Genomic DNA, 27,040 nt, shown 5'->3' on the forward strand with positions numbered 1-27,040 from the left:
AAAAGTGGACATCGAAGCAAGAATATACCTGCTACTCGGTCTGTGGCTTTTTGTCAAACTTGGGAAATAAGGCGTTGTTTTTTGTAGCCATTTCCCTCATTGCCGGGTTTCAAAAATGTCAGTTTTAATTTTCGTGAACGACACGCTTTCATGACTCATCAAGTGATGCTACTGAACAGCCAATCGGTGGCATGCAGTCTAACGACATCACATTTTAGTACCTGCTCAGATTGCTTGGAACCCCGGGTGAGCAGGTACTAAAAAAAGTATCTAGTACCCGGTACTATGACCTAATGGAAAACCCAGAAAACCGTGGCGAACTGTGCTGAGTCAATCAGAGTAGGTACTAATGGAAAAGGAGCTTAAGGGGCGGCCAATCAAAATGAAGCAGAATTAAAGGGTGATGGCCTTAAAGGGAGAGCTGGATGAACTAAGGGACGGCACAAAGGGCTGATACAAGACAAATCATAATGAATTTGAATGGCGGATCAATCAAAGAAACTCTAATAAAGTCCAAGAATAGAACAGAAACGTTTCTTTTCAGTAAAATATGCTGATCCAAACCTCCCGGGTGGCAGTCGTGTATTTAACTGAGCTGAACTGAATCTGGGAATACTCACAATGTTGGTGGATAAAGCGTATTCATAACCAACAGAAATAATGGCCCATAAAATTAATTTCATATTTTTTTCAGTTTCCTTTGGGCATTTCAGACACATTTTCCTGTCTGTGAATTCTGAACTAATCTTCCCCTCCACATGACTAAGAGTACTTTCCCTCAGACAAATTTTGCACAGTTTCATGGTAAATTGTTCTCAGGTTTTGAAATATAAGCTATCTTTGGCTATTTGAAGTGAAAGAAGATTATTGCATAAAGTTGGCCAGGTGCTCAGAAGAGTCTTGAGGACTTGCCTCCAGAAATACTGTGCAAATAGGAAGCAAAATGGTGCTGTAAGAATCTGAGCTGACTGTTAATTAGGAGGAAGAGGAAACTAATGAAGATCTCCAGTCAACCTTAGTCAGTCCCCTGAGAGTGCAGTGCCCTGGGGAGACGCAGGAACATAAAACTATTGTTTCAGTAGTTCAGATTACAATTTTACCATCATGTTACACTACAGTGATCTCAGTTGCAGGCATCATAATGACTTGTGAAAAACAAATGAATGAATAATCTCTCTTTTTAAAAGTTCAGTCCGTTCCTTCTCTTTTTGCTTTTCCAGTTTGACTATGTTTGTATGTTCCTCACTTTATGGCTTCTTCTCTTGCCGTCTGCTCTGCAGGGCGCCAGCAATATGCATCTTAGAACCTCTCTGCTCTTATTACTGCAGTTACTCTCCTGGGGAGAAAGCCTCAGTGGATCGAACGAATGGTGATCACTGACGCAGAACCAAACAGAGGGAGGAGAGGGTGGAGGGGCATTAAAGGCGAAGGGGGGGGGGGGGGGAATGACAGGCTGAGAGAGGGAGAGAATTTTTCACTGCGGGAGTTACAATACAGAGACAGTAAAGGAATCTTAATAATCATGAGGACAAAAATCCTAGGAGAGAAAGAAGTAGATGAGTTGAGGGATTTGGGGGTTTTAAAACTTGGAAGAGAGGCTGATTGATGAAGGAGGATGCAAGAAGAGAGGGCAGTGAAGGAGCGGGGAGGCTGCTGGACTGACTGAACAATTGCAGAGCTGGTGGCGACACATAGCATGAAAGGCAGGAGAGGCATGGACATAAGGAGAAAGAGAGCCAGTGTTGCTCTCAGCAGTTTAAACTCCTGTAGCTAATGAGGTGACATCAATCACTCAGTGTACCTCTAAGCCAGTGGACTATTGTCTGCACTTTCAAAATGCAGTATCACAGTAAAGGTCAGCTTCCTTCACAGGATGGCGATAGAGGTGCCTACTTGCACTGACTTGCTTATCAGTAATTGTCATTACAGTCTGCAGGAGCAGTGCAGGCAAACAAAAATAGCACCGTCTTTAAGCTTGAGTTTCACAGTGAAACATTAGACAATGAAATTCGGTGCAGATTTTTACCCCCAAAGACGGATTTATCTGATCTTTGAGAATGAAATTTTCAGCACCAGCTTGCATCAGCCTGTTGTCCCAGGCTGTGTCATCCTCCACTGAGGCATAGTTTATTTAAAAAAAAAAAAGGAAGAAAGAAAAGAAGTATTCTTTCAATTGGACATAAAAGTTTCACATTGGATTATTTCTTCACATGTTCATCTTTCACCACTGGCTTATAATGTCTCTCTAAATTGCTTTACTCACTGCATTCCACTGCTGAAGGTGAAACCCACTTCTTAATGTGATTTCTGTTTCTGCGCTGTTCTCGGCAAAATATATTGGCTAACATGAAACTCGGGTTTCATTCTGATGTTCTGGCAAAAACCATCAGACACAAAGTTCCTTCATATTTACTCAGAAGTGTTTATGTGGGGGGAAAGGAACTATCTACAGCAGCGGTCTCCAACCTTTTTTGCGCCACGGACCGGTTTATGCCCGACAATATTTTCACGGACCGGTCTTTAAGGTGTCGCGGATAAATACAACAAAAAAAAACTAGTACCGGTACCGAAAAAAAGAAGATTTATTCATAACACACGTGAAAAGACCCAGGAAAACCGAGTTAACGATAAAAACGATAACAAAATAACGCTGAAAATCGATAAAAAACCTGAAAACCATACATTTCACACCTGAGCCTCAACTCTCGCAGCCCGGTACCAAACGACTCACGGACCGGTACCGGTCTGAGGCCCGGGGGTTGGGGACCGCTGATCTACAGCATTCAGTTCTATAAACGTAGACGTTTTGACAGTTTGTTGGTCTGGAGCATTCAGGTGTATGTTAACATAATGCCAAGTAAGAAAGACATCCTCAGTGCTCTTAGAGAAATGGTTGCTGCTGCCCAATAATCTGGGGAGGGTCATAAGGCCACTTCCAAACAATCTGAAGTTCATTATTCTACACTGAGAAAAATTATTCACTAGTGGAAAACATTTGAGACAGATGTCAATCTTTCCAGGAGTGGACATTCCAGCAAATTTGCCTCAAGGCTAGAGCGTGCAATAAATCAGAGAAACTCCAAAAACCCAAGAGCCTACATGTCAGACTCTACAGGCTGTTAAAGTTCATGACAGTACAGTTAGAAAAAGACTGAACAAGTACAGCTCGATTGGACCTGTTCGCAGAAAAAACAAAACAGCAAGACTTTTGGAACAATGTCCTTTGAGACCAAAGGGAAGAGATCTGGCTGTGATGCATAGCACTGTGTTTGTTGAAAACCAAACACAGCTTATCAGCACAAACACCTCATACCAACCGTGAAGCACGGTGGAGGGGTGATGATTTGGGCTCGTTTTGGAGCTGCAGGACACTTTGCAGTCACTGAGTCAACCACGAACTCTTTTTTTATACCAAAGTATTCTCATCAATGTAAGGCCATCTGTTTGGCAGCTAAAGCTGGGCTGAAATTGGGTCATGCAACAGGACAATGATCCCAAGCACAGCAACAAATCTACACCAGAATCACTCAACACAAAAAGAATCAAGGAGCCACAATGGTCCAGTCAAAGTCCAGACCCTAACCTGACTGAAATGCTGTGGTGGCACCTTAAGAGAGCTGTGTATAAATAATGCCTCAACGAACTGAAGCAACAATATAAAGAAGAGTCCGCCAAAATAATTATGTGATAGTCTAATAAAATTATTCAGAAAACAATTACTTCAAGTTACTTCTGCTTAAGGTGATTTTACAATCTACTGAATCATGGAGTGTTTTTAGTTTTTCTCTGCATAAAGTCCTGGGGAGCTTTCTTTTTCCACATGACTGAATGTCACAATGACTGACGTGGTGTTATGAGGCATGTCAACTTGTGCAAATAACCTGTGGTGATTTGTGATGCTACAATACAGATATTTTTAAAAAAATGGGATCAGAGGCATGTCATCAACCTGTGTCATTTATCATTGTGATATCTTGAAAATGTAGTTGTTCATTAGCCAAAGTGCAGATAAGGACACAAAAAGAAATCTGAAGTGCAGTTAAATGTCACATAACTCACTGCTCATGAGTTATTTTTAAGTAAATAGAGTAACGTAAAACACAAAACAGATTTCAGTATAATTTCTTCCCTCACTGATCATTTATGTCTAATATTCAGCCTTTGGCTGTTAGCAGAAATAATTGTAAAAGTAACCAAGCATATATTCATTTTGTGTGTTCCACAAAATATTTTTGAATATAAGGTACTTTCATAAAAGGAAGATGTCTGACTTATTTAACTACCTGAAACAGATTATGTTTACATAGAAAAGGAGAACATTATTTCACCAAAAAAAAACCCAAAACAAAAACAAATCTCTACAACCCTGACTGTGGAGGTCACCTTTATTAATTACCAAGTGTTTACACTGTAGCTGCAGGTATGGAAATCTTCAGTAATTGGTAGACATGCACTGTGCCAGGAAGAGACACCCGGTTTGTGGTGTGTGTGTGTGACTTGTGCTTGAAGCTTTGTGGTTAAGTTGTAAAACTTAGCTGGGATGCTAATTAGCTCTTCTACTGCCATTCAGCTAATTATAGTCTCATGGGGGCTGCTGCACTGACAGAGAGGAGAGGATCGAGTGTGGATACTTTGCTATACAGGAACTCTTTGCTGTTCTTTGATGTTGTAGGAAAGGGCGTAAGAAAGTGGTCAGCTCCCTTCTTTAGATTGGGCCTGTGCTGAGACATTACTCATTCTGAGCGCTGCATACTGCTGAGCAAAAAGCTGATTCAGGCTCGTATTGAACTGTAAGGCACTGCAAGAAGAAGGCAATGACCTTAAAGACTTTAGCATCCATTTTAACACTAGCTGTGAGTAAAAGTCATGGTGTGGATAGCTTACTGGGTCATTTTTCATTTGCTGAATGTTTCACCATTACAGTAAAACTTGCCAGTACACTGTGTAATCCATCACCACACCAGAGGGATGTAATGCTGTATAATATGCAGTATTTCATCCACCAACAATAATAGAGTGACTTTTCTATTTCTGTTTCTCACACTCATGCGTCCCTTTTTTAGATATCATTATGGTTCAAATGAATTAATGTGAAGGGCTCCTGTGTTAATCATTTAAGTTTCTTCTAGGATACTACTTACAGTTTTTTTGGGTCTGTTTTTAAAAAAAAAGTAGACCATAGGCTCATCAGCCCGATTCTCAGGGATTCACATTCAGCTGCTCATTAATACAAATGTCTGATTAGTCAGTCACATGGAAGCAAATCTTTGCATTTAGGCATGTCGACCTGGCCAAGAGGACCTGCTGAAGCTCAAACCAAACATCAGAATGGAGAAGAAAGGTGATTTAGCCTTATAGGCTGTTGGTAGCGGTGGTGGTGTAATGTTAAAGTGTACCAACCGAGCAGCCTTTAAACACCACAGCCTAGCTGAGTATTTTCAGGAACATATCCATCCCTTTATGATAACAGTGTACCCGTCTTCTGATTGCTGCTCCCAGCACAATTAAGCACAATGTTTAAAAAAAAAAAAAACAACCTTCTCCACATCCACCAAATTTCAATCCAGCAGAGCACCTTTGGGATGTGAAATGAAAGATTCACATCAAAAACTGCAGCATTTGTGTGATGCTATCATGTCAATAAGGGTCAAAATCTCTGAGATATTTTTTGAGCACCTTTATGAATCTACACCAAGGTAAAAAGGGGGCCAACCCAGTACTGTCGAGGTGTACCTGTAAGTGCATGTTTGTTATAGCTCTTTCACTACTATAGAGAAAGGCACAAAGAGGATATTTTGTACAAAAACATTTTGAACTCCGAGGATATCAGCATGGTTTTTAAAAACTGATACAGCCTTGAGTTTGCTTCAGATAAAGTTTTGGGTGCTATCTTAATATTTAGCAAGAGAAATGATTACAGCAAACAATACCTTTTTTGGTCTCCAAATGGGCACCCGTGTATCACTGCAAGACAGATTTGTAAAATCTCCTTTAAGTAAAGTGAAATGAAGTCAATTTAATAGCACACATTCATCTCAAGAGTCTTGAGAATCTACAATAACTTCTATCCCCAAAAAAGACCCAAAGACAAAAGACCTGCTGGTAAATGTCATTGTCATAAATGCTTGTTTTTCTCATCTGTCAGGTTCCCAGAATCATTGTGTGCTTGCCGATTTGAGGATCATTACAGCAAGAGAGCACAGTTTGACTAATAGCTCTAGACTTTGTTGTTGGTTCCAAGATAGCAAAAAAAACAAAAAAAAAAAAACACTTGTGGCTTACTGGGCTTTTTTCATATTATGCTTGGTGCCAGGAGCACAGCATGGTTTATGTTCTCTCCGCTTTTCTCGTGCAATTAGCAACTATAATAGACAGGCATGGCAACTGTAGCAGGCAAGCTTTGTTTATAACAAGAGCAAGATATTTCGCATCACAATAACATTTTTTTTAAATCAATAAAACATGTTGCCGTCAGATATGACTTTTATTTTTGCCCCAGCATAGCTGCAGCTGCTTTGTTTAAACTGGGGTTAGCTGAGTTGTTGTAAGTTGGAGGATATATTCAATTCTCTTTGTGGACTTTCTTCATTGACTGGTTGGCTACAGTGTTCTGTATCACTGTGGGTGATCTCCATCCTTGCATCAGTACTCAGCTTGTCTGGGCCCAGTGAACATTGCAGTCTCGGTTGTATTATTCACAAATTTAGCCTGTGCTTCTTTTGGTCAGTACTATGCATCACATACTACTAGAGCTATTATACTGTAGCAACTCTAATACAAAATCTCTCTGTGTTTCACACCAAACACAGCCTCCAAGTGCTATGCTACTGTGTTGTATTATTCAGACTGAATAGACTGAAGAGCTGCAGTGGTTTCCTCTGCAGAAGATGCTCTGGTCTTGCAGCAAAGCCCTTCAATCTGTCACCTTTTCTCATCTTTTTGATTCATTTGTTCGTTTTGGTTTTCATTTTTTCTCACAAACTCATCTATAACTTACAAGCAGAGGTTTTGATAGTTTAGCCTTTGGTTGGATTGACCAGTATGGAAAAATAACCTGTTTACTTAAAAAGAAATATGAATATTTTGATGGTAGCCTTTCTTCTTTCTCATTCCTGTAGGAGCTGGGATAGGTAGTGTGGCAAGATTACATATGAGATTTGTTTTTTTACTCAAGCTTAAGCCTATGGGGAGAGGGAAGTAAAATAAGTCTCATATTTTCCAAATGTTCCCAAGCCAATCCTGGCCAGCTGTCGCGATCAGAAGGCATTGGCACAAGGAATAGGAGGAATTTTTTATATATTTTTTAAGTTGTGTCAGCGTTGGATTTCTTCCAGGCAGATTTTCCTGCTTAATCTTCACTTTAAATCCGTCCTCATCTAGCTTTCCTAGTCCAGCAAAGCCTTTGGGTTATGGCAGGGCGGATGATGCCCTGCAATGGCCAGCTGTGGCCCAAAGAGTCAGATGAGCCATACAGTGTGTGTGTGTGTGTGTGTGTGTGTGTGTGTGTGTGTGTGTGTGTGTGTGTACAAGCTCACATGTGATTCTGAGCATGTTTGCATGAGAGGAAACTCTTGCATGTGTCATTGTGTTCTTCCATTCGTCTGTTGTGTCCAAAGGATATTAATGTTTTTATTTAGATGAGAATTCATCTCATTTATCCAGCTGTATTGTGGGGAAAACCCTGGAATTCAGAGTTTGTTCTTGTTTGTGGTCACAGAGGATAGACCCATGTCAGATCCTGACTAATCCAACTGAACCTTAAGCACTGGATCCTCCTCTTCAGAAAGTCTGTCATGGATTAAACACTATTCTACTGAGTGTTTATGGGTTCACATCACTTTCATTATCTACACCATAATGAATTCCTCATTTTTCACTGGCTGCACCACAATAATACTGCAGTATTATTACAAATGTTTGATGGACCGTCATCTATCCATCCTATGCCTTCATCTGTAGCTATCATGAAGGATGATGGGATTCATTTATTTATTTCTTTTTTGTCACTGCTTGTCATTAAGCTCTAGTCTCCTGCTATTCCAGTTTGGCAGGTCAGCTCCGCGGTGATTATTCATCAGCCAGCGTTACTACTGAATGATGCACAACTACTGTAAATCATCCCATAGTGACTCCAAGGTTAGGTATCATCCCATAACCTTGTTTTCCTGATGGTACTGTCATGAATAATGAACTGAGGTACTTTCCGTTCTCCTGAGCCCTTCAGCTGTTTTGGTTTCGACATAACAGCACAGCTCATTTTAATCACAGGGTTGAGCACTGAAATGCTGATATTGTTGTGAGCAGGTGTGGCAATTGGTACTGCATTGGTAATTCAAAAGAAGCTCATTCATATGTCTTTGTCGACTCTGCTTAAGCCCTCATTGTGGAGTGCACACATTTCTTATTTTGATGGCAATGAGTTGTTAGGACTACAGGAAATTAGAGTAAACAACCCTACAAAATACAGTCGGAGAGGAGAAAAGGCTCAGAAAAGGATTTATGATTTCAGTGGGTTTTTTCTGGCTGCAGGTCCTTTTTTGGAAAATAGGTGAAGGTCTCTGTTTCTTATCCTAAGAGGGATTCCTTTTTTAAGATATCAAATATGGATTACGAATCATTTGTTCACTACTTCAGAGAAAAGTGGCTGTATTTTTTTTTACAGTCTCATAAACTAGATAAAATAAGCAGATGGAAATGTTCAGATGTTTTATCTGCCACAGTGATTTAAATACTGTAACCAACAGATCATTAAACTTTATCACAATGATGCAAAAATGTACAACCGCTATAAAACTGCAATGATGTGCAGCATTAGCCACGATGGGCTGCTACTACAGAGGTGGGACCAAGTCATTGTTTTGCAAGTCTCAAGTAAGTCTCAAGTCTTTATCCTCAAGTCTCAAGTCAAGTCTCAAGTAATGTCAGGCAAGTCAGAGTCGAGTCTCAAGTCACTGGTGTAAAAGTCCGAGTCAAGTCACAAGTCTGAAATTTTGAATTTCAAGTCCTTTCGAGTCATTAAAAAAAACGAAAAAAAGCATGTTGCAGTTATGCTAAATGTAAATATTAGACCATGTAATTTTTAAATCTGTGTTTTTCTCAACACATGACAAAATAGTGAATTTAGAAAATATACACAAATTGTGAAATTGCACCTCTTTAAAATGCAGCTCAATTAAACTTAGCTCCAAGAATAATTTTCACCGACAGTTCTGAGATAAGCGGCATGTTATTCTTGGATGCGGTTGTAGGACCGGCTTTAAAATCGCATGACAAAAATATCACACACATTAAAAAAAAACTGCATCACCAACGTAGCCTGGAAAACATTTGCTAGTTAGATGAAGTCAGCTATCTCATCGTAGCATATTTATATGCATATTTATAAGCATACGGTTCTTGGAGTGAGTGCATACACTCATGAAGTTTAGTAACTTCCGGTCACTGCAACAAGCCCAGGTACAGTTTACCGCCGGATGGGTACAGGACCTTGAAACGCACCGTGTAGAACGAAAGACCATCGTACGTATCATAAGTTTACCAGTCTCACAAATCGTCTTCATAAATACACATTCCTTAACCGTTTATTAATAGGACCTTTGAGCTCAACGGTAATTAATTAGTAGTGGAAATAATTTCTGGTACGCATCACAGAAATGTAGCAGTGACAATAATACTGTATGCTGTAATCGTACTGGGCAATTAGTGATACAAAAAACCAGTTTTATCCTGTGAATAAAAGTATATGTTTTTGTCAATGTACCATAATAACAGAAGCGAAACGCAATATTGTGTCAGGACAATTCACTATTTATGCACAATAAACAAAGGAGCATAGCACGACAATTTCTGTTCAGCGCCAGACTTGCTTGTAGGGTTGCCAACCGTCCCTTAAAATACGGAATCGTCCCGTATTTCGAAACAAAAGTACACGTCCCGTATTGAGCTAATAAGGGACGCACTTTGTCCCGTAATACAGTGAGAATCAAAAGTAGTCTATAAATGTTAATGGAATTAACGCTTTGTTTGAAAACATAATTCCCAGCCCCTCTCCTGCTTTGTGACCAATGAGCTGACAGCACACTTACGAGTATGACAATTCAGATTACCACTCATCTCATTGGTCGAGGAAAGGTCGCTTACGGAGAAAATACCGGAAGACAACAAATGACCACAACAAGAAGCATGGCCAACAGGGAAACAAACGCAGACACTGCGGTGCAAGTCTCGGACGACAGTACACCTAAAGCTGGGCAAACACTGTGCGATTTTTTTCAGTCACGTTATTCAGCTCCTGCTCAAACTGCACGATTGACTCGCAGGGGTTAAAAGTTGGTAGGTCACGATGCAGGGTCTCACACTATACCGCCCGATGCTCTGATGCGACCTGAGTGCTCACACTGTGCCTCCATAAAATGAAGGTTATAACAGAAAATCTGTCGCGCTCTCTCTCTCTCCGTCTTACACTCTTACACTCACACAGACACACACACCACCACCATCAACTTTGCTAAATTGCTAATGAAAAACATTGATCGGGCAGCTGTGATTGAGCAGCAGTGTAAATCCAACTGTTTTCACGGTTGTTGTGGTCATGATAATTTTGTGATGCCACATCGAAAAGGCTCGGATGAGCTTTCCAAAGTTCTCCAAGTTGTGCCTCCGTCGCTTGTGTCCAGATCACACGCTGCACAGCCGTGCTGCTCCGTCTTTTTCACGGCGTTTACGTGTTTGCGCGCGAGTAGTGTGAGCGGCTCACGAGCGATTGATGATCGGGAGCTGGTCGTGAGGTGTTAATCACTTCTCGTTACCCCACGTATACTACACGACGCACGATGAAGGCCAAAATCGGTCCAATCACTCAAAAATCGGCTCAAAATGGGCCTAAAACCGCACAGTGTGAGCCCAGCATTAGAGCAGCAATGTTTGTTCCCCTCAGAGAAAGGGAAGAATGGGAAAAGGAAAACACCTGGCTGGAAAACGTTAATATGGGCATGTGCAGTGAATATCAGCGCTATGTGGCCAGAAGTGTGATAATATAATTTATTTTGTGTAATAAACAACTGCAAGAATAGATGATTACAACAAATAGATGACTAATACATAAAAGTAATACATAGATGAATAATGATGATGAGTTAAGATGCATAATCATGGGAGCAAGTGGGTTTACAAACAGGAGCAGCTGATTAGCATTAGAAAAGCTGAAATAATACCTCAACTGAAGCCAATTGTACTAAATGCACTAAATGTGCACTGTTACAAGAATGTTTTTCTTTCTATTGTTTTCTATTATTTTAAGTTAAGCAGGACAGAGTTCTTTTAAAGAAAGATTTACTTATATTCTCAAAAGTTAAGCATGACAGGCTTCTGTTTAAGAAGGAGACCTGTTTTATCGTGTTAATGTTGTCATTTTGAGCTAAAAATAAATGGCTAAATGATCATTTGTTTCACATGTGTATTCTTTGTGATATGAACACATCTACTTAAATCAAATTCAAGTCAAATGGTTAAAAAAATAATTTCACACACAAAAAAAGAGCTAGAAAATTCACCACACTGGGAAGGGTGAAGACAACTGGGTCGCCCGGCCCTGGCCACGAGGTGTCCCTTATTTATTTTTCAGGGAGTTGGCAACCCTACTTGCTTGTAACCTATATCACAATTATGTTATGAAAATGACGTATTAACTACAACAGCAGACTGACCTTTGTGGAAATGCTTGGAGCAGACTAACCTGTGAGCTGGAGTGTTCTGGGACGTTATATTTGATCTTTGAATGGCTGCAATTCGGGCCATCCGTCGCCTCTTTGTCACTTCGGAAACATGGCTGAACAATTTCTCTTAAACGTCGTAATCCGATAACAACCGATCTCTTTACCCGTCGGCTTCCCGTGGCTGTCATGCGACCGGCTATTGCAGTTAATAATACAACAGCTTCTTGACATTTTTGTGTTTCTTTTTATCGCTGTATAACTGATTTTAATTGAAAGCCTGCGTGCGCTAGTACTTCTTGCCACAAGTTCCCAGAATCCTTTGCGGTTCTACCCGTGAATGATGTCACATTTTCAATCTCTATATAATATGCATGTTAAATTTTATATTTGGGGTGAAATATCAAGTCTTTTCAAGTAAACCGGTTCAAGTCCAATTCAAGTCCCAAGTCATTGGTGTAAAAGTCCAAGTCAAGTCACAAGTCTTAGAACATTTTTTCAAGTCAAGTCTAAAGTCATAAAATTAATGACTCGAGTCTGACTCGAGTCCAAGTCATGTGACTCGAGTCCACACCTCTGCTGCTACATGCTGAGATATTAAAGGGATAGCAACAATTTCTCAATGGTATGGAAACATTTGTGTGTTATATTGTGGAATAAATCTCCCTGTCAATCCCTGCGCTGAAAAAAGGAGTTCCAGTTCAACGTTAGTGAAAGGGGTTTGTGAAATTTTGGAGACAGCACACTTTTCTTGACTCTGTCCTTGCACACAGACATCATTAGAGTGAACAAAACGCAACAAACCTGCAGACGTCTAAGATGAGCAACACCGCTCATAACACCGGTAACCCTGGACGCTCATCTTCCCCAGGCAATTTCTCCTCATTGATGTAATTGATGTGTCCCTGAAGGGGCTTTTTCGCCCATGTTTCCTCAGGGCAGGCTGCTGTTGCAGGCTTAATGGCAACTCACAGACAGCATCCAGAGGCTATGGATCACAGCAGCCTTGGAGCAGCCTTTCAGGCCTCTGTTATTTGAGTGCCAGGAGTATTGATTCACTGTGTCACGGATTATTATAAACACAGATTAATAGACAGTAAGTTTTCAGCTCCGGGCAAAGAAAAAAACATTAGAGGAATGGCATTTTGCTTCAGTGGTTTGGCTACATGTTGGGGTTGTATAATAGAGATGTGACAGCTCAACCTTCAGTATATAGCATGCAGTTTCAGTTTTAATCCCCAGAGAAATCTTTCAGTTGCTTTTCTTATAAGGCGACGACTGTGTTGAATACTAAGTCAACTTTTCCTGGAAGAATTTCAGTGTTGTCATATAACTATTTGACATGTTTACAGCCTGAGTTTATGAACTCTTCACTCTTCTCTTGTTTTGTTTTTTTGAGTATTTTTTCAGTCATTTCCTTATTTCATTTGGTTCCATCATAAAAGTGATTTATTTTCAATTTCTCACTGCTATCTGTGTCAGAGGCTGTTAATGATACCTAACAGTGGAGGTGCACGGTGCTGCGGGAGTGTCACTTCAGTGTTCTGTACACTGGGATTTGGAAGCACTCTGTGTGTCTGTGCCTGATGATACCAGTAGGGACCCGTGAGCACTGAGGTGAGGGATGACCAGTCTCCCTTGTGAAATATTCAAACACTAAATATCCGACTTCAATCCTGTTGTCTTATGTAACCAGGCGGGGTTTTTCTGGCTCAGTACGATGCCAGAGGTTAGAAATCCAAAAGGCTTCATTTCATTCAGCTTTGCTAATGTATTCAAAGCCTGCATGGTGGTGAATTTTCATTTAAATACTGCTTGAGGTTCTTCACATTGTGTTACAGATTCTATATCCGATTCTTGCTAAATTATTGTGGCCAAAATATGTTATTGATAACAATATTGCCACCACATCTATAGAATACAGCATTTTTGTCACAGTTAGATATTTCAGATCACGAAGTACATACAAAATTAGGGGAAAAAATCTACCCAATCATACTTGGCCCTATGTGAAAAAGTACCTGTCCCCTTGTGAAATCATGAATTAAATGTGATTAAGCACATTACTTTGGAAAGCTGGGTTTAATTTTTCTAGCCACACCCACGCCTGATTACTGTCAGTACTGCTGAATCACTTAAGCAGAACCTGTCTGACAAAGTGAAGCAGGCTAAAATGTCCAAAACCAACAGAACGACACAAAAATGGCAGAGAAATAAAGTCTATCTATCAGTTTTGAAAGGGTTACAAAGCTCAAACTCACTTGGGTTATGCAGCATGACAAGTTCACCACTGAATGGCTAAAAAAAATAAAATAAAATTAAGATTTTGGTGGGTCTAAGTCAAAAGCCGGACTCAAATCAGATTGAGATGGTGTGACCTTAAACAGGCTGTTCATGCTGAAAAACCCTTTAATGTGGCTGAATAAGAACAATCCTACAAAGAAGAGGGAGCCAAAATTCCTCCACTCTTATGAGAAAGACTCATTGCCATTTCTCAGAAACACTCATTACAATTTTTGGTGCCAAGGGCGGCACAACATGCTATGAGGTTTAGGGAGGATTTTCACATAGGGTTATGTAGGTTTGGATAGCCTTTAAATGTGACAAGTGTGGATAAAACAAGAATACTAGATACTAGTTCATTACTATAGGTAATTTTGCTCTGATTGTCAATACTTGTTTGTTGTATTACTGATTCATTTTGCACATAAAACATGTAATCTCATATCTCCTGAACATTTTTGTTCTGGTCTAGCGTTACTTAACATGAAAGGGATTTCCATAATACTTTCTTTTTATAAAGAGTAGAGTACATGTGCAGAGTAAAAATGAGCAGCTCAAAACAAAAAAATCCCCTCACTATGTATAAAGAGGCATTGAATTATTGTAATTTAAACTGCACGACAACCTCTGTTTAGGATTGCAACTCATCTGCCTTAACAAAGACCATAAAGCCTTTCAGGGAGAATGTGTGAAAACAGTAAACATTACAATGAGCTTCTGTTCTCTATGAGCGACTGATCAGTCACTCACCTCTTAAACTCTGCCCCACTTTGCACACAATCAACAGCTTGTGTTTCCGCTCATTATAAATTACTGCAAGTGGTGCCCGTACATGTTTGTGTCAGTCACCGGCAATAATAAAACAGATCTGTGTGTCTGAACTCAGCAGGACAGTATTTTAGGGTGTTGGTATTCCACAGTAGCTACATGCTAATAGCTCTTATTTCCTTTCCGGTGCACTGATTGATACAGGAATAAATGCATCTGCCACATGATCGAGTGACTGCCAGAATAATTAAAGGTTAGCTGAAGGTGGGCTCTCTCGAAACTGATGGTAGTTGTCTTCTCATTCTGCTTCAGTACCTACGCTGGCTCCTGCTGAGCGTCGACTCTTTCTATCATGTACTGTTAATGCCATTATGGCTCCAAAAGCTGAGTGTTCACTAAGAGGGAAAGTTGGGTCACATGTTTGAATAGCTCCTCTGACTCTCAAACTCACCGCCTCATATTCTCATTAATAATTAGCTGTTCCTGAGTCCATTGTAATGCTGTGCTTCCCCCGCTGCAAAGAAGGCTCTTACATTTTTAAAGAACTCAATATAACTTTTGACTTAATAGGAAATAAAAATGCAAATTTTCTGCTGAAGTATTATGGGTTTGCTTTGTGGATGCTTTCTAATAGAAGGTAAATAATGCATAAAAGAAAACAATTTGCATTTCATATATATATATTTTGGCTTTAGTTTGTAATAGTGCATCTGTACCTGTAGGTGTGCCCTTAACAATTCATCTCAGTAGAAAGAGACGTTGTTTGCATATAACCAATCAAAATGTTTTTTGAACCACATTTGTGTAATGCCGTACTGTCACTCAGCTTTCATCAGCGCGCCTCCAACACCGGCAAAACACATTTATGAAAAACTGGGCTTCTTAAAAATGCATCTCGACGATCCTCAATCTCACAATTTAAACCTCTTGTGCAACATCAAACTGCCACAGGAATAAAAGTGTTTTAAAAACACATAGATCACTCTGTCAAAAGTGGTGCCTCACTCTGTCAGTTGGGAGCAAAACAGTTATAGTGTCTATAGTCAAAATACTCTTAATGTCGTACAATGGCCCACTACACAGCTGCGTGCCATCTGTTTGTCCTGTCACAGGAAGGAAAGACCACATTTCTGAAAAATCCATTTAATAATTCAATTCAATTTTATTTATTTAGCACCAAATCACGACAGCATGACATTTGTCTCATCGCCAGCATCTTCATCTTTTCCCTCTATCTATCCCTCTCATTAATGTTTGTGGTAAGAGCGGTCGAGCATGAGCCCGCCTGCTCTCCAATCTCCATATTAAAAATCAAAGAAAAGGTCAGCTTAACAACACCTAAACTGTTATTGACGGGTCAGGGGGATGGAGGAGGGGGAGAATGGAGGGGAAGGTCAATAATGCAGATAAATACTATAGGGTTGTGAAATTAAAACTGTCAAAATATGCAGATTAGGAGGGAAAGAGTGAGATCATTATTGAAGAAGAGTGGATGTGCACGTGGTTCTACTGTAGAAGGCACCTGAGGGTAGACAGTTATTGCTGTACTGAAGGAAAATGTCGAAATTTAGAAAATGCATTTGTATGTCTCTGTATCTGAGAGGAGAACCTATATTCATAGCCCCATAGAATGTATAAGGTAAGCAGGTTTAAAGATATTAAACCGACTGTGGGATCATAAGCCCACCATCATGCTCTACTTAATCACTCCCTGGTACAGTGAGGATATTGCTGACTCCCATAATCATTGTCATTTTATTTCATGCTTTAGACACCAGAGGTGGACCAGGAAAAAAAAAGGAAGAAGAAGCTGGGAGAAAGGCAGTGAACTGGAGAATTTTGATGACTTAAAAACAAACATGTGCTCCCTCAAACCATTTTTCTTTGAAAAGGGGAGGAATGATGAGCAGATGGGTCTCTTTCACTGCAATTCACAGGAGTCCTCCTTGAGCAGTTCCATTAACCTTTTATCAATGTATGGAGCACAAAAGATCATTGCACAGGCACAGTGTCTTCTGGCCTTACTCAGATAGGCAGGGGGTGGTGGAATTTTAGTATTAATTCAACGACCATGCATCATTACTGATACTCATTCTGTGGTGTAATTGCTTTGTGGATCCCAACTGCAGTGATCTGTAAGAGAGAGACTCGTATTTTTTACATGTGTAAAATTCAGACGTCAGATTGCATTCCCTGATTTAACAGGCAGTCACACAGCGTTACATCAACATTTTATAGCAGAGAGTTTTGCTGACTAAAAACGGCATGGGTGGCACGGAGGAGCGTTGGTTAGCTTTGACATCCCACATCAAGAAAGGGTTTAAATTTCCTAATCTCTGGGCCTTTTTTCTATGGAATTTGATCTCCTCTGACTGTGTAGGTTTCCTGCAGGCTTCCTCCCACAGAACAAAGACATGCATGTTAGGTTAATTGTTATTTCTAAATTGGCTGTTGGTGTAAATGTGCTTAACTGTGTAGGATAAAGTTTTGCACGTGAAAAATGAAAATGTCCAAAATTTGAGCTTAACACAATCCCAGCAGTTGGGATGATAACAGCAAATTATCAGCAGCTGCATGGTAAAGTACTATGACTTTCCAATATCAAATTTCATAAAAGAGGCGGTATTTGAGTTTATTTAAAATACTTACATCTGTTTGGCAAGCCACTTTGCAACCCACCTCGACCCCAGCTCCTCACATTTGTGCTTTGATGCCTGCTCTGCGTGTGTGTGTGCGCTCCAGATCAAGAGCCATACAGCTCTTCTTTTTTGTTTTTGATTGATCCATTTCAGTAAAATCTAACTTCATCTCTTTCTCCTACAGATCCATCCATGCGTCACAGGCAGAAGACAGTGGTGACAGACATGTGCTACCCAACAGAAATATCCAGCCTGATGGACTTTGGCACACCAGACTGCTCGCTAGGCAAAGGTACTGCGGCGCTCCAAAAGACAAGATGTTGCCTTGGTGACAGCAAGAAGTGAGCATGGTGAAGACAGACACAGAGCTGTCAGCTTGACTTGTGGGTGCAATGGGGGGTTAAAGCTGAGCAAAAGGCTGCACAGGCTAGAGGGTGGTGAGAACAGTCAGATAACAGCACTTGGTGCCTGACCACGAGGGCTTTACCATCCATTACAGCCTTTGATTTATCGCAGCTAAATAACGTGTTTTGTTTCCCAATGCAAGACACAGAAGTGCTGACACCAAATTGGGAGACTCGATTGATTCTCAGAGAAAAACATTTCACTCTGCAAACCGCTTTAATCTGAATGGAACTATATTGATGTTTATTGCGCTAGAGTTACAATGCAGCATGCAGTTATTGCAGGGCTGCGTGGCCACTTACCTCCTCCAATCACTGCTGTCAGTGTGCAGCTCAGGATAATAGCCTCTGTCAGTTTCTGAAGTGCAGCAGTCAAAGTGACCAGTGTGTATCCGTGGCACAAAAGGTATCGATCATGAGGTCAATTGATTGTATGTCCATTGTTGCTTGTGTCCGTTAGTGTTTCTCATTCTAATGACTACTATTGTCCGCGCTTGTTCTCAAACCAGAAAGTCTGCACTGTAATTGTAATTCAGGTCTTTTCTTCCAAGTCTAAAGCCTCAAAGCTGGAAGAACATGCTCGGTTGCTGTTCGACAAGTCTGATGTCATTTCCATCGACAATGAGCACCGGCTCTAGTGACCTCGGCCACTCATTCTCCTGCTTCTCCCACTGCCTATTGTTGTTTTGAGTTTTCTTCCTTTCCTCCTTTTTTTATACAGCCTGTACTCTCTGTAGGCAAGCTAATATTTTAATCCCACTTCATCCTAACTCTCTATCAGCACTCCCCAGTGCTGATAATGCAGACTGACAGGTCAACCGTTCTCTGCTGAGAGAAGGGAGAGCAATACAGCAGAGGAGAGTGGAGGGTAGAAAAAGAAGGCTTTTAGGATTTCTTCTTGCTTTAATGTTAGCAAAGCAAATGAATGGCATAGTGATACAGGGAGTTGAGCTGAAGAATAAGGGCACAGAGGAGTGGAAAATTTCAGACTGAAGAGGTGTCAGAATAAAAGCAATACTGTGAATAAAATTTGGTGTAGTTGCACAATGACTTTAGATTTATGAAGTGCTACATTTGACGAAAAAAAGTATCTATTTAAATAAAGACAAAGAAAACAGATATAGAAAGGTTCAAATATTAATCTAAGTGAATATAATTACATTATTATTAGATTGAATCATTCAAAAGTTCTAATAAACTAAATCAAGGATTTATGATGCAGGCCATACCCTAAACCCAAAGCATTTGCAGCATCTGCCTTTCTCTACAACGAGATAAATCTCCTTCTTTTTGATGTCTTACAATAACTGCCAATGAAGAGTTACTGTTGCAATCTTTACTCTGAGCTGTGATCGGACAGAGAAAATGAGCCTGGCAGTAATCCTTGAGGTGTCAGTGCGTGACTGACAGATCCATTGCCTCATGTGACAAGTATCTGGTTAGACCACATTTGATCTTTGGACGGAGTTAAAAAGCTAAGCATCAACCTCTGACAGCCGGGACAAACGGCGCAGCTGCTCTGAACTGCTGTCACATCTTTACATGCAAGAGATTTAACTGAAGTTTCTGTGACATACAAACACTCCTACACACACAAATATATTATGCTTACACTTTAGTATGCTAGTTATGTTGCTCAGGTGCTCATAAACTTAAAAAAAGAAAAGAAAAGAAAGGTTTCTATCTAAGTGGGCCCTTTAGGCTGAATTAATTCAGGTACAGTCCTGTCTCTTTTCTTCAAATCACCTCACTGTACCTGCCTTTGGGTTTTGAGCCTGAAGAGGCTCGAGAAGAAAACTGGACCAGCCTTCACCTTATTTATTATTAATCTGTTCAAACACATCCCAGTTCCTATCTAACGTGGCACAGTCTGTCCTTACTCAGCACTGGGCAAAGACCAACCCCATCCCCAGAGGGTTAATGATAAGGTGCATTGCTCATACTAATGTTCTAATCTCACTGTGAAGAGGTAAGGCTGTTTAGTTTGAAGTAATTCGCCACTGTTGTGGTCCTTTTTCCTCCTCTTTAAAGCGCTTTATACTGAAGTTTAATTGGCTGTGTTTGGAGGGGGATTTGTTTTCCTTCCTATGGCCAAAACACACATTCGCATCCAGGAAGTGAGCACTGTACACTCATGTAGAGGCCCACAGAGAGTGCATAGCTTTCACAGAGGGGTGTATCCTCTTGCGTTCAGCTGGTGGAGTGTAAAAGCACACGCTTCACAGTGTTCTCGGCCATCAGGTGGGGTGAGAACGCCACTGACTCACCTGGCTCATTACCTGAGGGCCTTGGTGCAGTTTGTATTCCCCGCCCCCTCCACCCTCCCACACGTGTGTAGGAGGCGGAAGGTAGGAGGGGGGGATGAAAAGCGGTAGTGGGCGTGGGTGAATGTTGTCCTAGTTGCCCGTGGACACCTCGTTACGCAGGTACACAGAGAAAGAGGCTCGTTTGGTACGAAAGGGGGCAGGAAAGGTAGCGAGTTTCTCTCAGGGGATGACTTCCTGGTAACCTGTTTGGGTGGAGCCACAGAAAGCAGAGCTGGGAGCGGCCGGACCGGCAGCGCAGTGTGCGTGTGTGTGTTTGTATGTGAGGTTTGAATGGTCTGTGTGTGCACTGGCCGGGACGCATAGGTGTGCGTTTAATTATTATTTTTTTAATCTGCTATGAGAGCTCACACCGAGGCTGACAGTGGAGCCGAGCATAGCCTGTGCCGAGAAGGACATGAGGTCCGAGAAAGAGGAGGGGAAGGCCGGTGAGTGATCAATAGAAAATAGACGGTGAAAAAAGACTGTGTGTGTGTGTGTGTGTGTGTGTGTGTGTGTGTGTGTGTGTGTGTGTGTGTGTGTGTGTGTGTGTGTGAGTGAGAGAGAGAGAGAGAGAGCGGGTGAGTGAGTGGGTTTACTGTTCGTGTCCTAATGCGTGTGCTTGCCTGGACTGATTACATAATAGGAATATAAAAGTTACAACAAAGCTGATTAATTTCTGAAATTTCACGTTTGAGACTGAAATGATTTGTGATGCAGTGTAACAAGCGCTGCTGTAGGACACGCTACAATTGACTCAGGCGTTTTTATTTGGTACATGCCTGATTTAACTTAGGCGCCTACTTATTGTCCCGATGTAAAGCGTGGACTTTGTACATTTATTTGACAGGTAGACTATAGATTTATTCAAAACAATGTCATTAGTTTATAAAAAAAAAAGACATCTCCACTGCGCCTCGGATTGCTTTAATGCTCGATTAATTGGCCCCTTTATTCATGATCGATCATTATAATATTTGCTAGGTTAATCCTAATTGTTTTCTAGAACAAACAGAAAGCTAGTGAATTCACTGTAGCAGAATACACATTTGAATGTGCAGAAAAAATGTGTTTTTTTTAAGTAGTTAAAATTAAAAGTTACAGTAAACAGTTAATCAGCTCAGTTAGGTTTTGACAATCAGATCATAAATCAATTGACTGATTTCACCTGCTCTAATATTAAGTAATCGAACCAAGCTTCTCTTCTTGCCAGCTGTGATATTGAAGTGGTTCTCATGGCAAAATATTACAAATATTTTTGATATATTAATTATATGCCATGAAATGCTGTTAGAATTACTGAAGTCACATTGTTATAAAACTGATGTTTTTCCCCAATACTGTGTTATTATAAGTCTTACTTTTTGATCTGACTGTGGTTCAGTTTTTTTTAATACTCATAACCACATGCCTTTTCCCTCCACTATAAAAGCTGATTAATTTAAATCTATTCCATATCCCAGGATTATTTATTTTACTTAAGTAAAAGTGACCTACATACTGTATGACACGTTTATATGGATGATCTTTTAATCTTTTACATTGTGCATGAACTGTGATGTTTCATCAAATTCATGTTCGGTATAAAGGAGTTTAGTAGCTCAGCAGACATAATGAAGCTGGCCTATAATCTAAGAGCTATGTTGGCCGTTGTGTTTGGATTCATTTAGGAAGCAGACGCACTGTATTATCCAGAAAACTGAAGAATTAAGATGCGTTATGTTTGATGGAAAATGAGAAGATCTTCTGCTATGGAGAATCTTTTCCTAGATGCCATGAAAAGGTTTCTTTGATGCTGCTGTGGGTGTGTGTCTGTGTCTGTCTACACATTCAGATGGACTTGTTGTGGTTGTTTATGAATCAATAGAGATGAGTTTCATCCCACAGTGTGTTGCATGACTCGTACAGGAGCTCATGTTTGCTGAAGCCTGAGGTCACCGCTCAGAAATTTGAAAGACAATGAGTTTGACCGACTGCACTGCAACGCACAGATTGTTCTTTTGCTGTTGCCGTCCCACTCACTGCGCTGTTGTGAAGTTATTCACCGAGGCCGTTACACACAGCGTGTGGCACATCTTTACATATAAAGTCAAGTTTGTTTGTTTTGTTTTCTGATTTCTTCGATCCTGTTTCTGTTTGATCTCCCTGTGAGCTGTAACTACCCTGAGCTAATCACAGGCCGTTATTGCTTTCAGCATCTCAACAAGTGCAACAGTTAACGAGTACAGAACGGGTAGTTTTTGCAGTGTTTTACATGATTTAAACTTGAGTAAGGCTTTTAATGTTACACACATAAGCTGCAGCCCAGCAGGCGCCACCTGCAGTTTGTGAGATTATTCAGGCATGCTCCAGGACATGAGGGACACTGTGTATCAAAACACGTGGATTTCCAGTTCTGCACGGACTAGATCCTGTTGTTCCTAGCAGATGTTAAGGCTTGTCTGCAGATTCAAACTGAGGGTTGTTCGCCATTTTCTTCTTCAGCGATTGACATCATGAACCCAACCTCAGACTCATTTTCAGTATTTTCTTTTCTTCTTCAGGATTCATAGTTTGTTGATATGCACAAGTCCATTTATGATTGGGACTTAAGTGAGTTGACAAAGTATTTGATGGCTTCTGGTTGCTTTGTTTCAGATACTAACATGGTGGCATGATGGTGACTTTACAATTTGATGGTAAACACCTCAGTTCATTAAACAATTTTAGTTTGCCAAACTGTTTCTTGACTGTAAAATCCTTCTATAAAACCACAATTTAAAAAAAAAACAAGGAAAGACATGTGATGTGTCTAATGGTGACCTTTTAGAGGTGCTAGTTGAAAGCATTTCTTCTCCTTGGACAAGCCATTTTTCTCCTTCCAGGCCTGTGGCCTTTCTCCAGAGCTGCATATTTATAATACTGACATGAGCGTGGTATCGATCTTCTAATCCTTCTCTTGTTAAGAACACAGGAGTATTTCCCAAACTGTCAAACTATGCCTTTAAAATAAATGCAGTATGAAATATCATAGCAACCTGACTATGTAGCATCTGTTAAATCCTGTGTGGCTTTACCACAGGAGCTTGTGCTTGATATCTAAGCAGATGTATCTGAGTGAAAACAGCTTGAGCAGATTGATTGGCTTCTCCGGTGTCTCACATTAGAACAGGGGGAAATTGTTATATATGGTTTAGCTTTAGAGGGATGAGGTCATTTTGATTGATTGAGCTGAAAGCTGGATAATAGTACATTCCCTGTACAGTCACTTCAGTTTTATTCCTTTGTCATAAACTGAAGGAGTGCCCTTTTCAGTTCCTTCATGCCAGCAGGGTTAAGTAATCACTGGATGATTCACTTTATGTAAACAAAACCAATGCACAGGGAAGGATGCCAATTCCAAGTGACATCAAGGGCGGATGCATCTCTTGACCATATTAAAAATATTTAAATTACTTTCAAGTTCTCGGAGCCTCCAAATGGAGCATCTTTGGCAGAGTGCCTAATCTGCACATTATAAACACGTGAATCAATTACAGCTATCTTCACTTGGCATCCTTGCACTGACCTCAGTTGTAATGTAACCCCCTCCCCCCCAGGCAATTAATTAATAGGAACTGTTCCTGATAGATACTGTATACTTGCACAGATGTTCATTCCAGAGTCTAAGCAACTTAACACTTACACTGTTTTCATTCATCAGACCTTGTTTTTGCACATTTGGCTTGAAATAAAATACTGGTTCTACAGCACAGTAATGTACCAAGTTTAAGATTTAATTTGAGTAGGATTGGTTTAGTATGGTCATTTTTAATGCTGTACTGAGCATTTTGTGGTACAAGGGTAAACTGCACACAAATTGCAGTTGTTTAAGAGTAGTTGCACGTTCAGAATCCAAATTTTATTTTGGGAAGCTGTGCATTGTTTCAGTATTAGATCATGCACAGGTCAGAGATTAAATTGAGGTTGAATTGTCTCTGAATGCTGGGAGTAAAGGTTTGAGAATCCAGGTAAATAATAACCAAAAAAAAGGAAAAAATCTGTCAGCTAGAGAAAGAAACTGCGGTTTGCTTGCAGAAAAAAAAATCATAAAGGCCAAACACCCGTTTATGACTGCACTAAATGTCAGGAGTGCTATCTAGGAAAGGAGAGCAGACTTGTGTCCTTGTCAATGATTAAGGGAACACGTTGTGTCCCTAACTAGAAGAATCGCCACGAAATGCAAACCCTGGGTAAGAGACATGAAATGAAACCAGATCTGTGGACCCATAAAAAGAAATCAATCTCTGACTCGTGAGACTTTCTATGTTGGTGATAAAGCAGCGTCTTCTGTCAAGCACTGTGCTTCACTGGAATCAACACTGACAGAAGCAATGGGATAAATCAGAGATGTACAGGAGCGACGTGTGTGCTCAGAATTGGCTAAATGTAACGAACCCACTGGGTGAAATTTCACCATTCATCAGTACAGCAATCATAAACATAGCTATAAATCACCCAACAACGAACTTTTCAAGTGAACAGCTGGAATATTCTAGATGTGCAAAGCTGGTAGAGACAAACCCTAAAAGACTGGCAGCTGTAATTTTAGCAAAAGGTGGTTCTACAAAGTATTGACTCAGAGGGCTGAATAATTCCGCACACCCCACTTTGCAGTTATTTATTTGTAAAAAATGTTTGGAATCATGTATGATTTGAATTTATGTTATGTTAGTAAATTTTAGAAAACTACAATCATTTTGTATGTTTATATTTGAATTTTTGATGTATTAGCTGGATTTGTTATCTATAACCGTGTTGAATTATCGATTAAATGGTAAATACTTTTGTCAGGTAGGTTAAAGAGTCAGTAGCATGCATTATTTATGCGCAGATGTATTATAGACAAGCCAGGTGTAATAGCCTGACAGGGGAATGGACCTGACCCATACGTGCAGAGACTTTTTAGGATGCAACAGCACAGTGCTCAGAGTCTCCGGGTGTCAGGGCATTAGAAATAAGGTGTTTGCTTACATCTTTTTGATCTCCTGGTTTGAAGCTCATCAGTGCTTTTACTGCTATTTGTAGCTTAAGCATATCAAATCTGATTTAATGCTGCCCACACTCTCTATACAATCTCCAATCCATTTCCACACAGGTTCCTGCTGTGCCCATAGTACAAGTTGACAATAAAGATGCTAAATATAGTTTTGCTGATGATTTTACAAAAGCCACTAATCGGTGCAGCATACCTATGCCATCCACCCACCCAACCTCCCCTTAATTTGACTCAGCAGGGTGCCCCTGAAAGAATGAATGTATTTACTTATGAAGCTTCTCACTCTCAGTCGTTTCTCTTTCTCTTGTGTCAGGCATGGGTTTGGAACTGATTGGTTACAGTCATTTAATAAATCTGTAAACACATGGTTTGGTTTTTCTGTCTGAAGTTGTAAAAAAGCTCAGAAGACTTCTGGAAACTAATCTGAACAGACATTTGTTCAATGCAGAATTGGAAGGAGGAGGCAGCGTGATGGTAGATTTCACTGTTGTCTCACAGAAAGAAGGTCCTATATTCAAATCACTGGCCACCCGGGGGCCACCTGGGGGCCTCTCTCTGTGGCGTTTGCATGTTTTCCTTGCGTCTGTGTGGGTTCTCTGAAGATACTCCAGCTTTTCTCCACAGAAGGAAGATGTTGGCCTCGAATGATTGTCTGTTTCTGTGTGTAGGGCCTGTAGTAGCATGGCCACCTCTCCAGGAAGTACCATGGCTCTCATCTTATGGATGGATGGAATTATTTGAATGGGAGAAAGGAATTGACAGGAAGGTGTTGTTTTGGAGTTTTTTTTCTTTTAACTTGACTTCCTGATTTTATATATCTGTAGTTATGCAATCAGCTGCAAGACCACACACTTTGGCCCCTTTTATCTGTCACTACCATGATGACATACTTGCACTGACGGGGCCAACACGCCTATGTTTATCCAAATATGCTGAGGCTAATGGGAATCAACCTAGTATTAGTCATAAACAAAAGTATGTAAAGATTTCATCCAGTGGTTCTTCAGATGCCAGAGATACCATAAGAAAACTAGTAACGTCACTCAGATACTCATGTGTATCTGTGCATCACCACTCTGATGAAGCACTCTAAAGTTATTTGCAATGTGACGCAAGTCACATGAATGTTTTGTTACTGACTGTATGCCTTGCATGGCTTTTAAGGTGTATTTTTCCTCCCTTTAAAGGTTACACAGTTACTTGTATGAGCTGAATCACACTGTTGTCTTCTCTCATGTCAGTCTTGCCCGAGCTTCATACCATAAATAGTGAAGGCCAGAGCTCAGCAGGCATGTGCGCCTGTTCTCATAATTTACTATAGAAATAGCCACCTTTAAGCTCAATTGCACACACTAAGTGCAACCATTTTCAGAAACTCAGGACACTATAAATATAAATTAAAACAGGAGGCATTGCTGTGCAAATAATTCAAGCCTTTCATTGAAAATAATACTAAATATTGAAACTGAAAAGCTCTTTTTCACCCCTAAATTTGATGCTGATAACATGATACAGGAAAAGCTTGGACGATTGCTTGGACGATTGCTACTTTACTGCATAAATTCTTCCTTTAACAATGCTATTTATAGTTCAGAGGAACTGAGCGATTTTTATAGTTTAGAGACTGCAATGTTGTCCTGTCCATTCTAGATGTGGGATTTCAGCAGCCCCATTGGCCTCTTTTGTCATTTTACAGCTCCCTGCTGCAACGAGGGCAGTTCAGCATCCAGACCCTTTTGTTAAGGAGTCTGGCTGCTGTAATATGGGCAGAATATAGTTTACTTATTTCAGCAAGACCATGGTAGAAGCCTTCCTTTAGAAAAAAAAAAACATTGTTGGATTGGTAGCATAATGATGAATAGATAAAGATATGTGTATAGCGTTCAGCACCTCCATATCATCACCGACGTCAAAC

General features: G+C 40.4%; 1 protein-coding gene across 2 annotated transcripts in view; it reads left to right on the top strand.

The window, feature by feature from the left end:
- kaznb (kazrin, periplakin interacting protein b) overlaps positions 1-27,040 on the top strand; it is a 139,973-nt gene that overhangs the window by 89,257 nt on the left and 23,676 nt on the right. The window contains exon 4 of one of the 2 annotated variants that reach the window (XM_085456980.1): positions 17,586-17,693. In XM_085456980.1, the coding sequence (XP_085313106.1) occupies positions 17,586-17,693 (108 nt within the window). Of the gene's footprint in view, positions 1-17,585; positions 17,694-20,224; positions 20,558-27,040 lie in introns of those variants that run through there. The other variant, XM_085456981.1, reaches the window with a different exon arrangement.

The sequence above is a fragment of the Copadichromis virginalis genome, linkage group LG5, assembly GCF_057382275.1.
Source record: "Copadichromis virginalis isolate Kocher_CV1m ecotype Utaka linkage group LG5, C_Virginalis_male_GT1.1, whole genome shotgun sequence".
NCBI classification, from domain to species: domain Eukaryota; kingdom Metazoa; phylum Chordata; class Actinopteri; order Cichliformes; family Cichlidae; genus Copadichromis; species Copadichromis virginalis.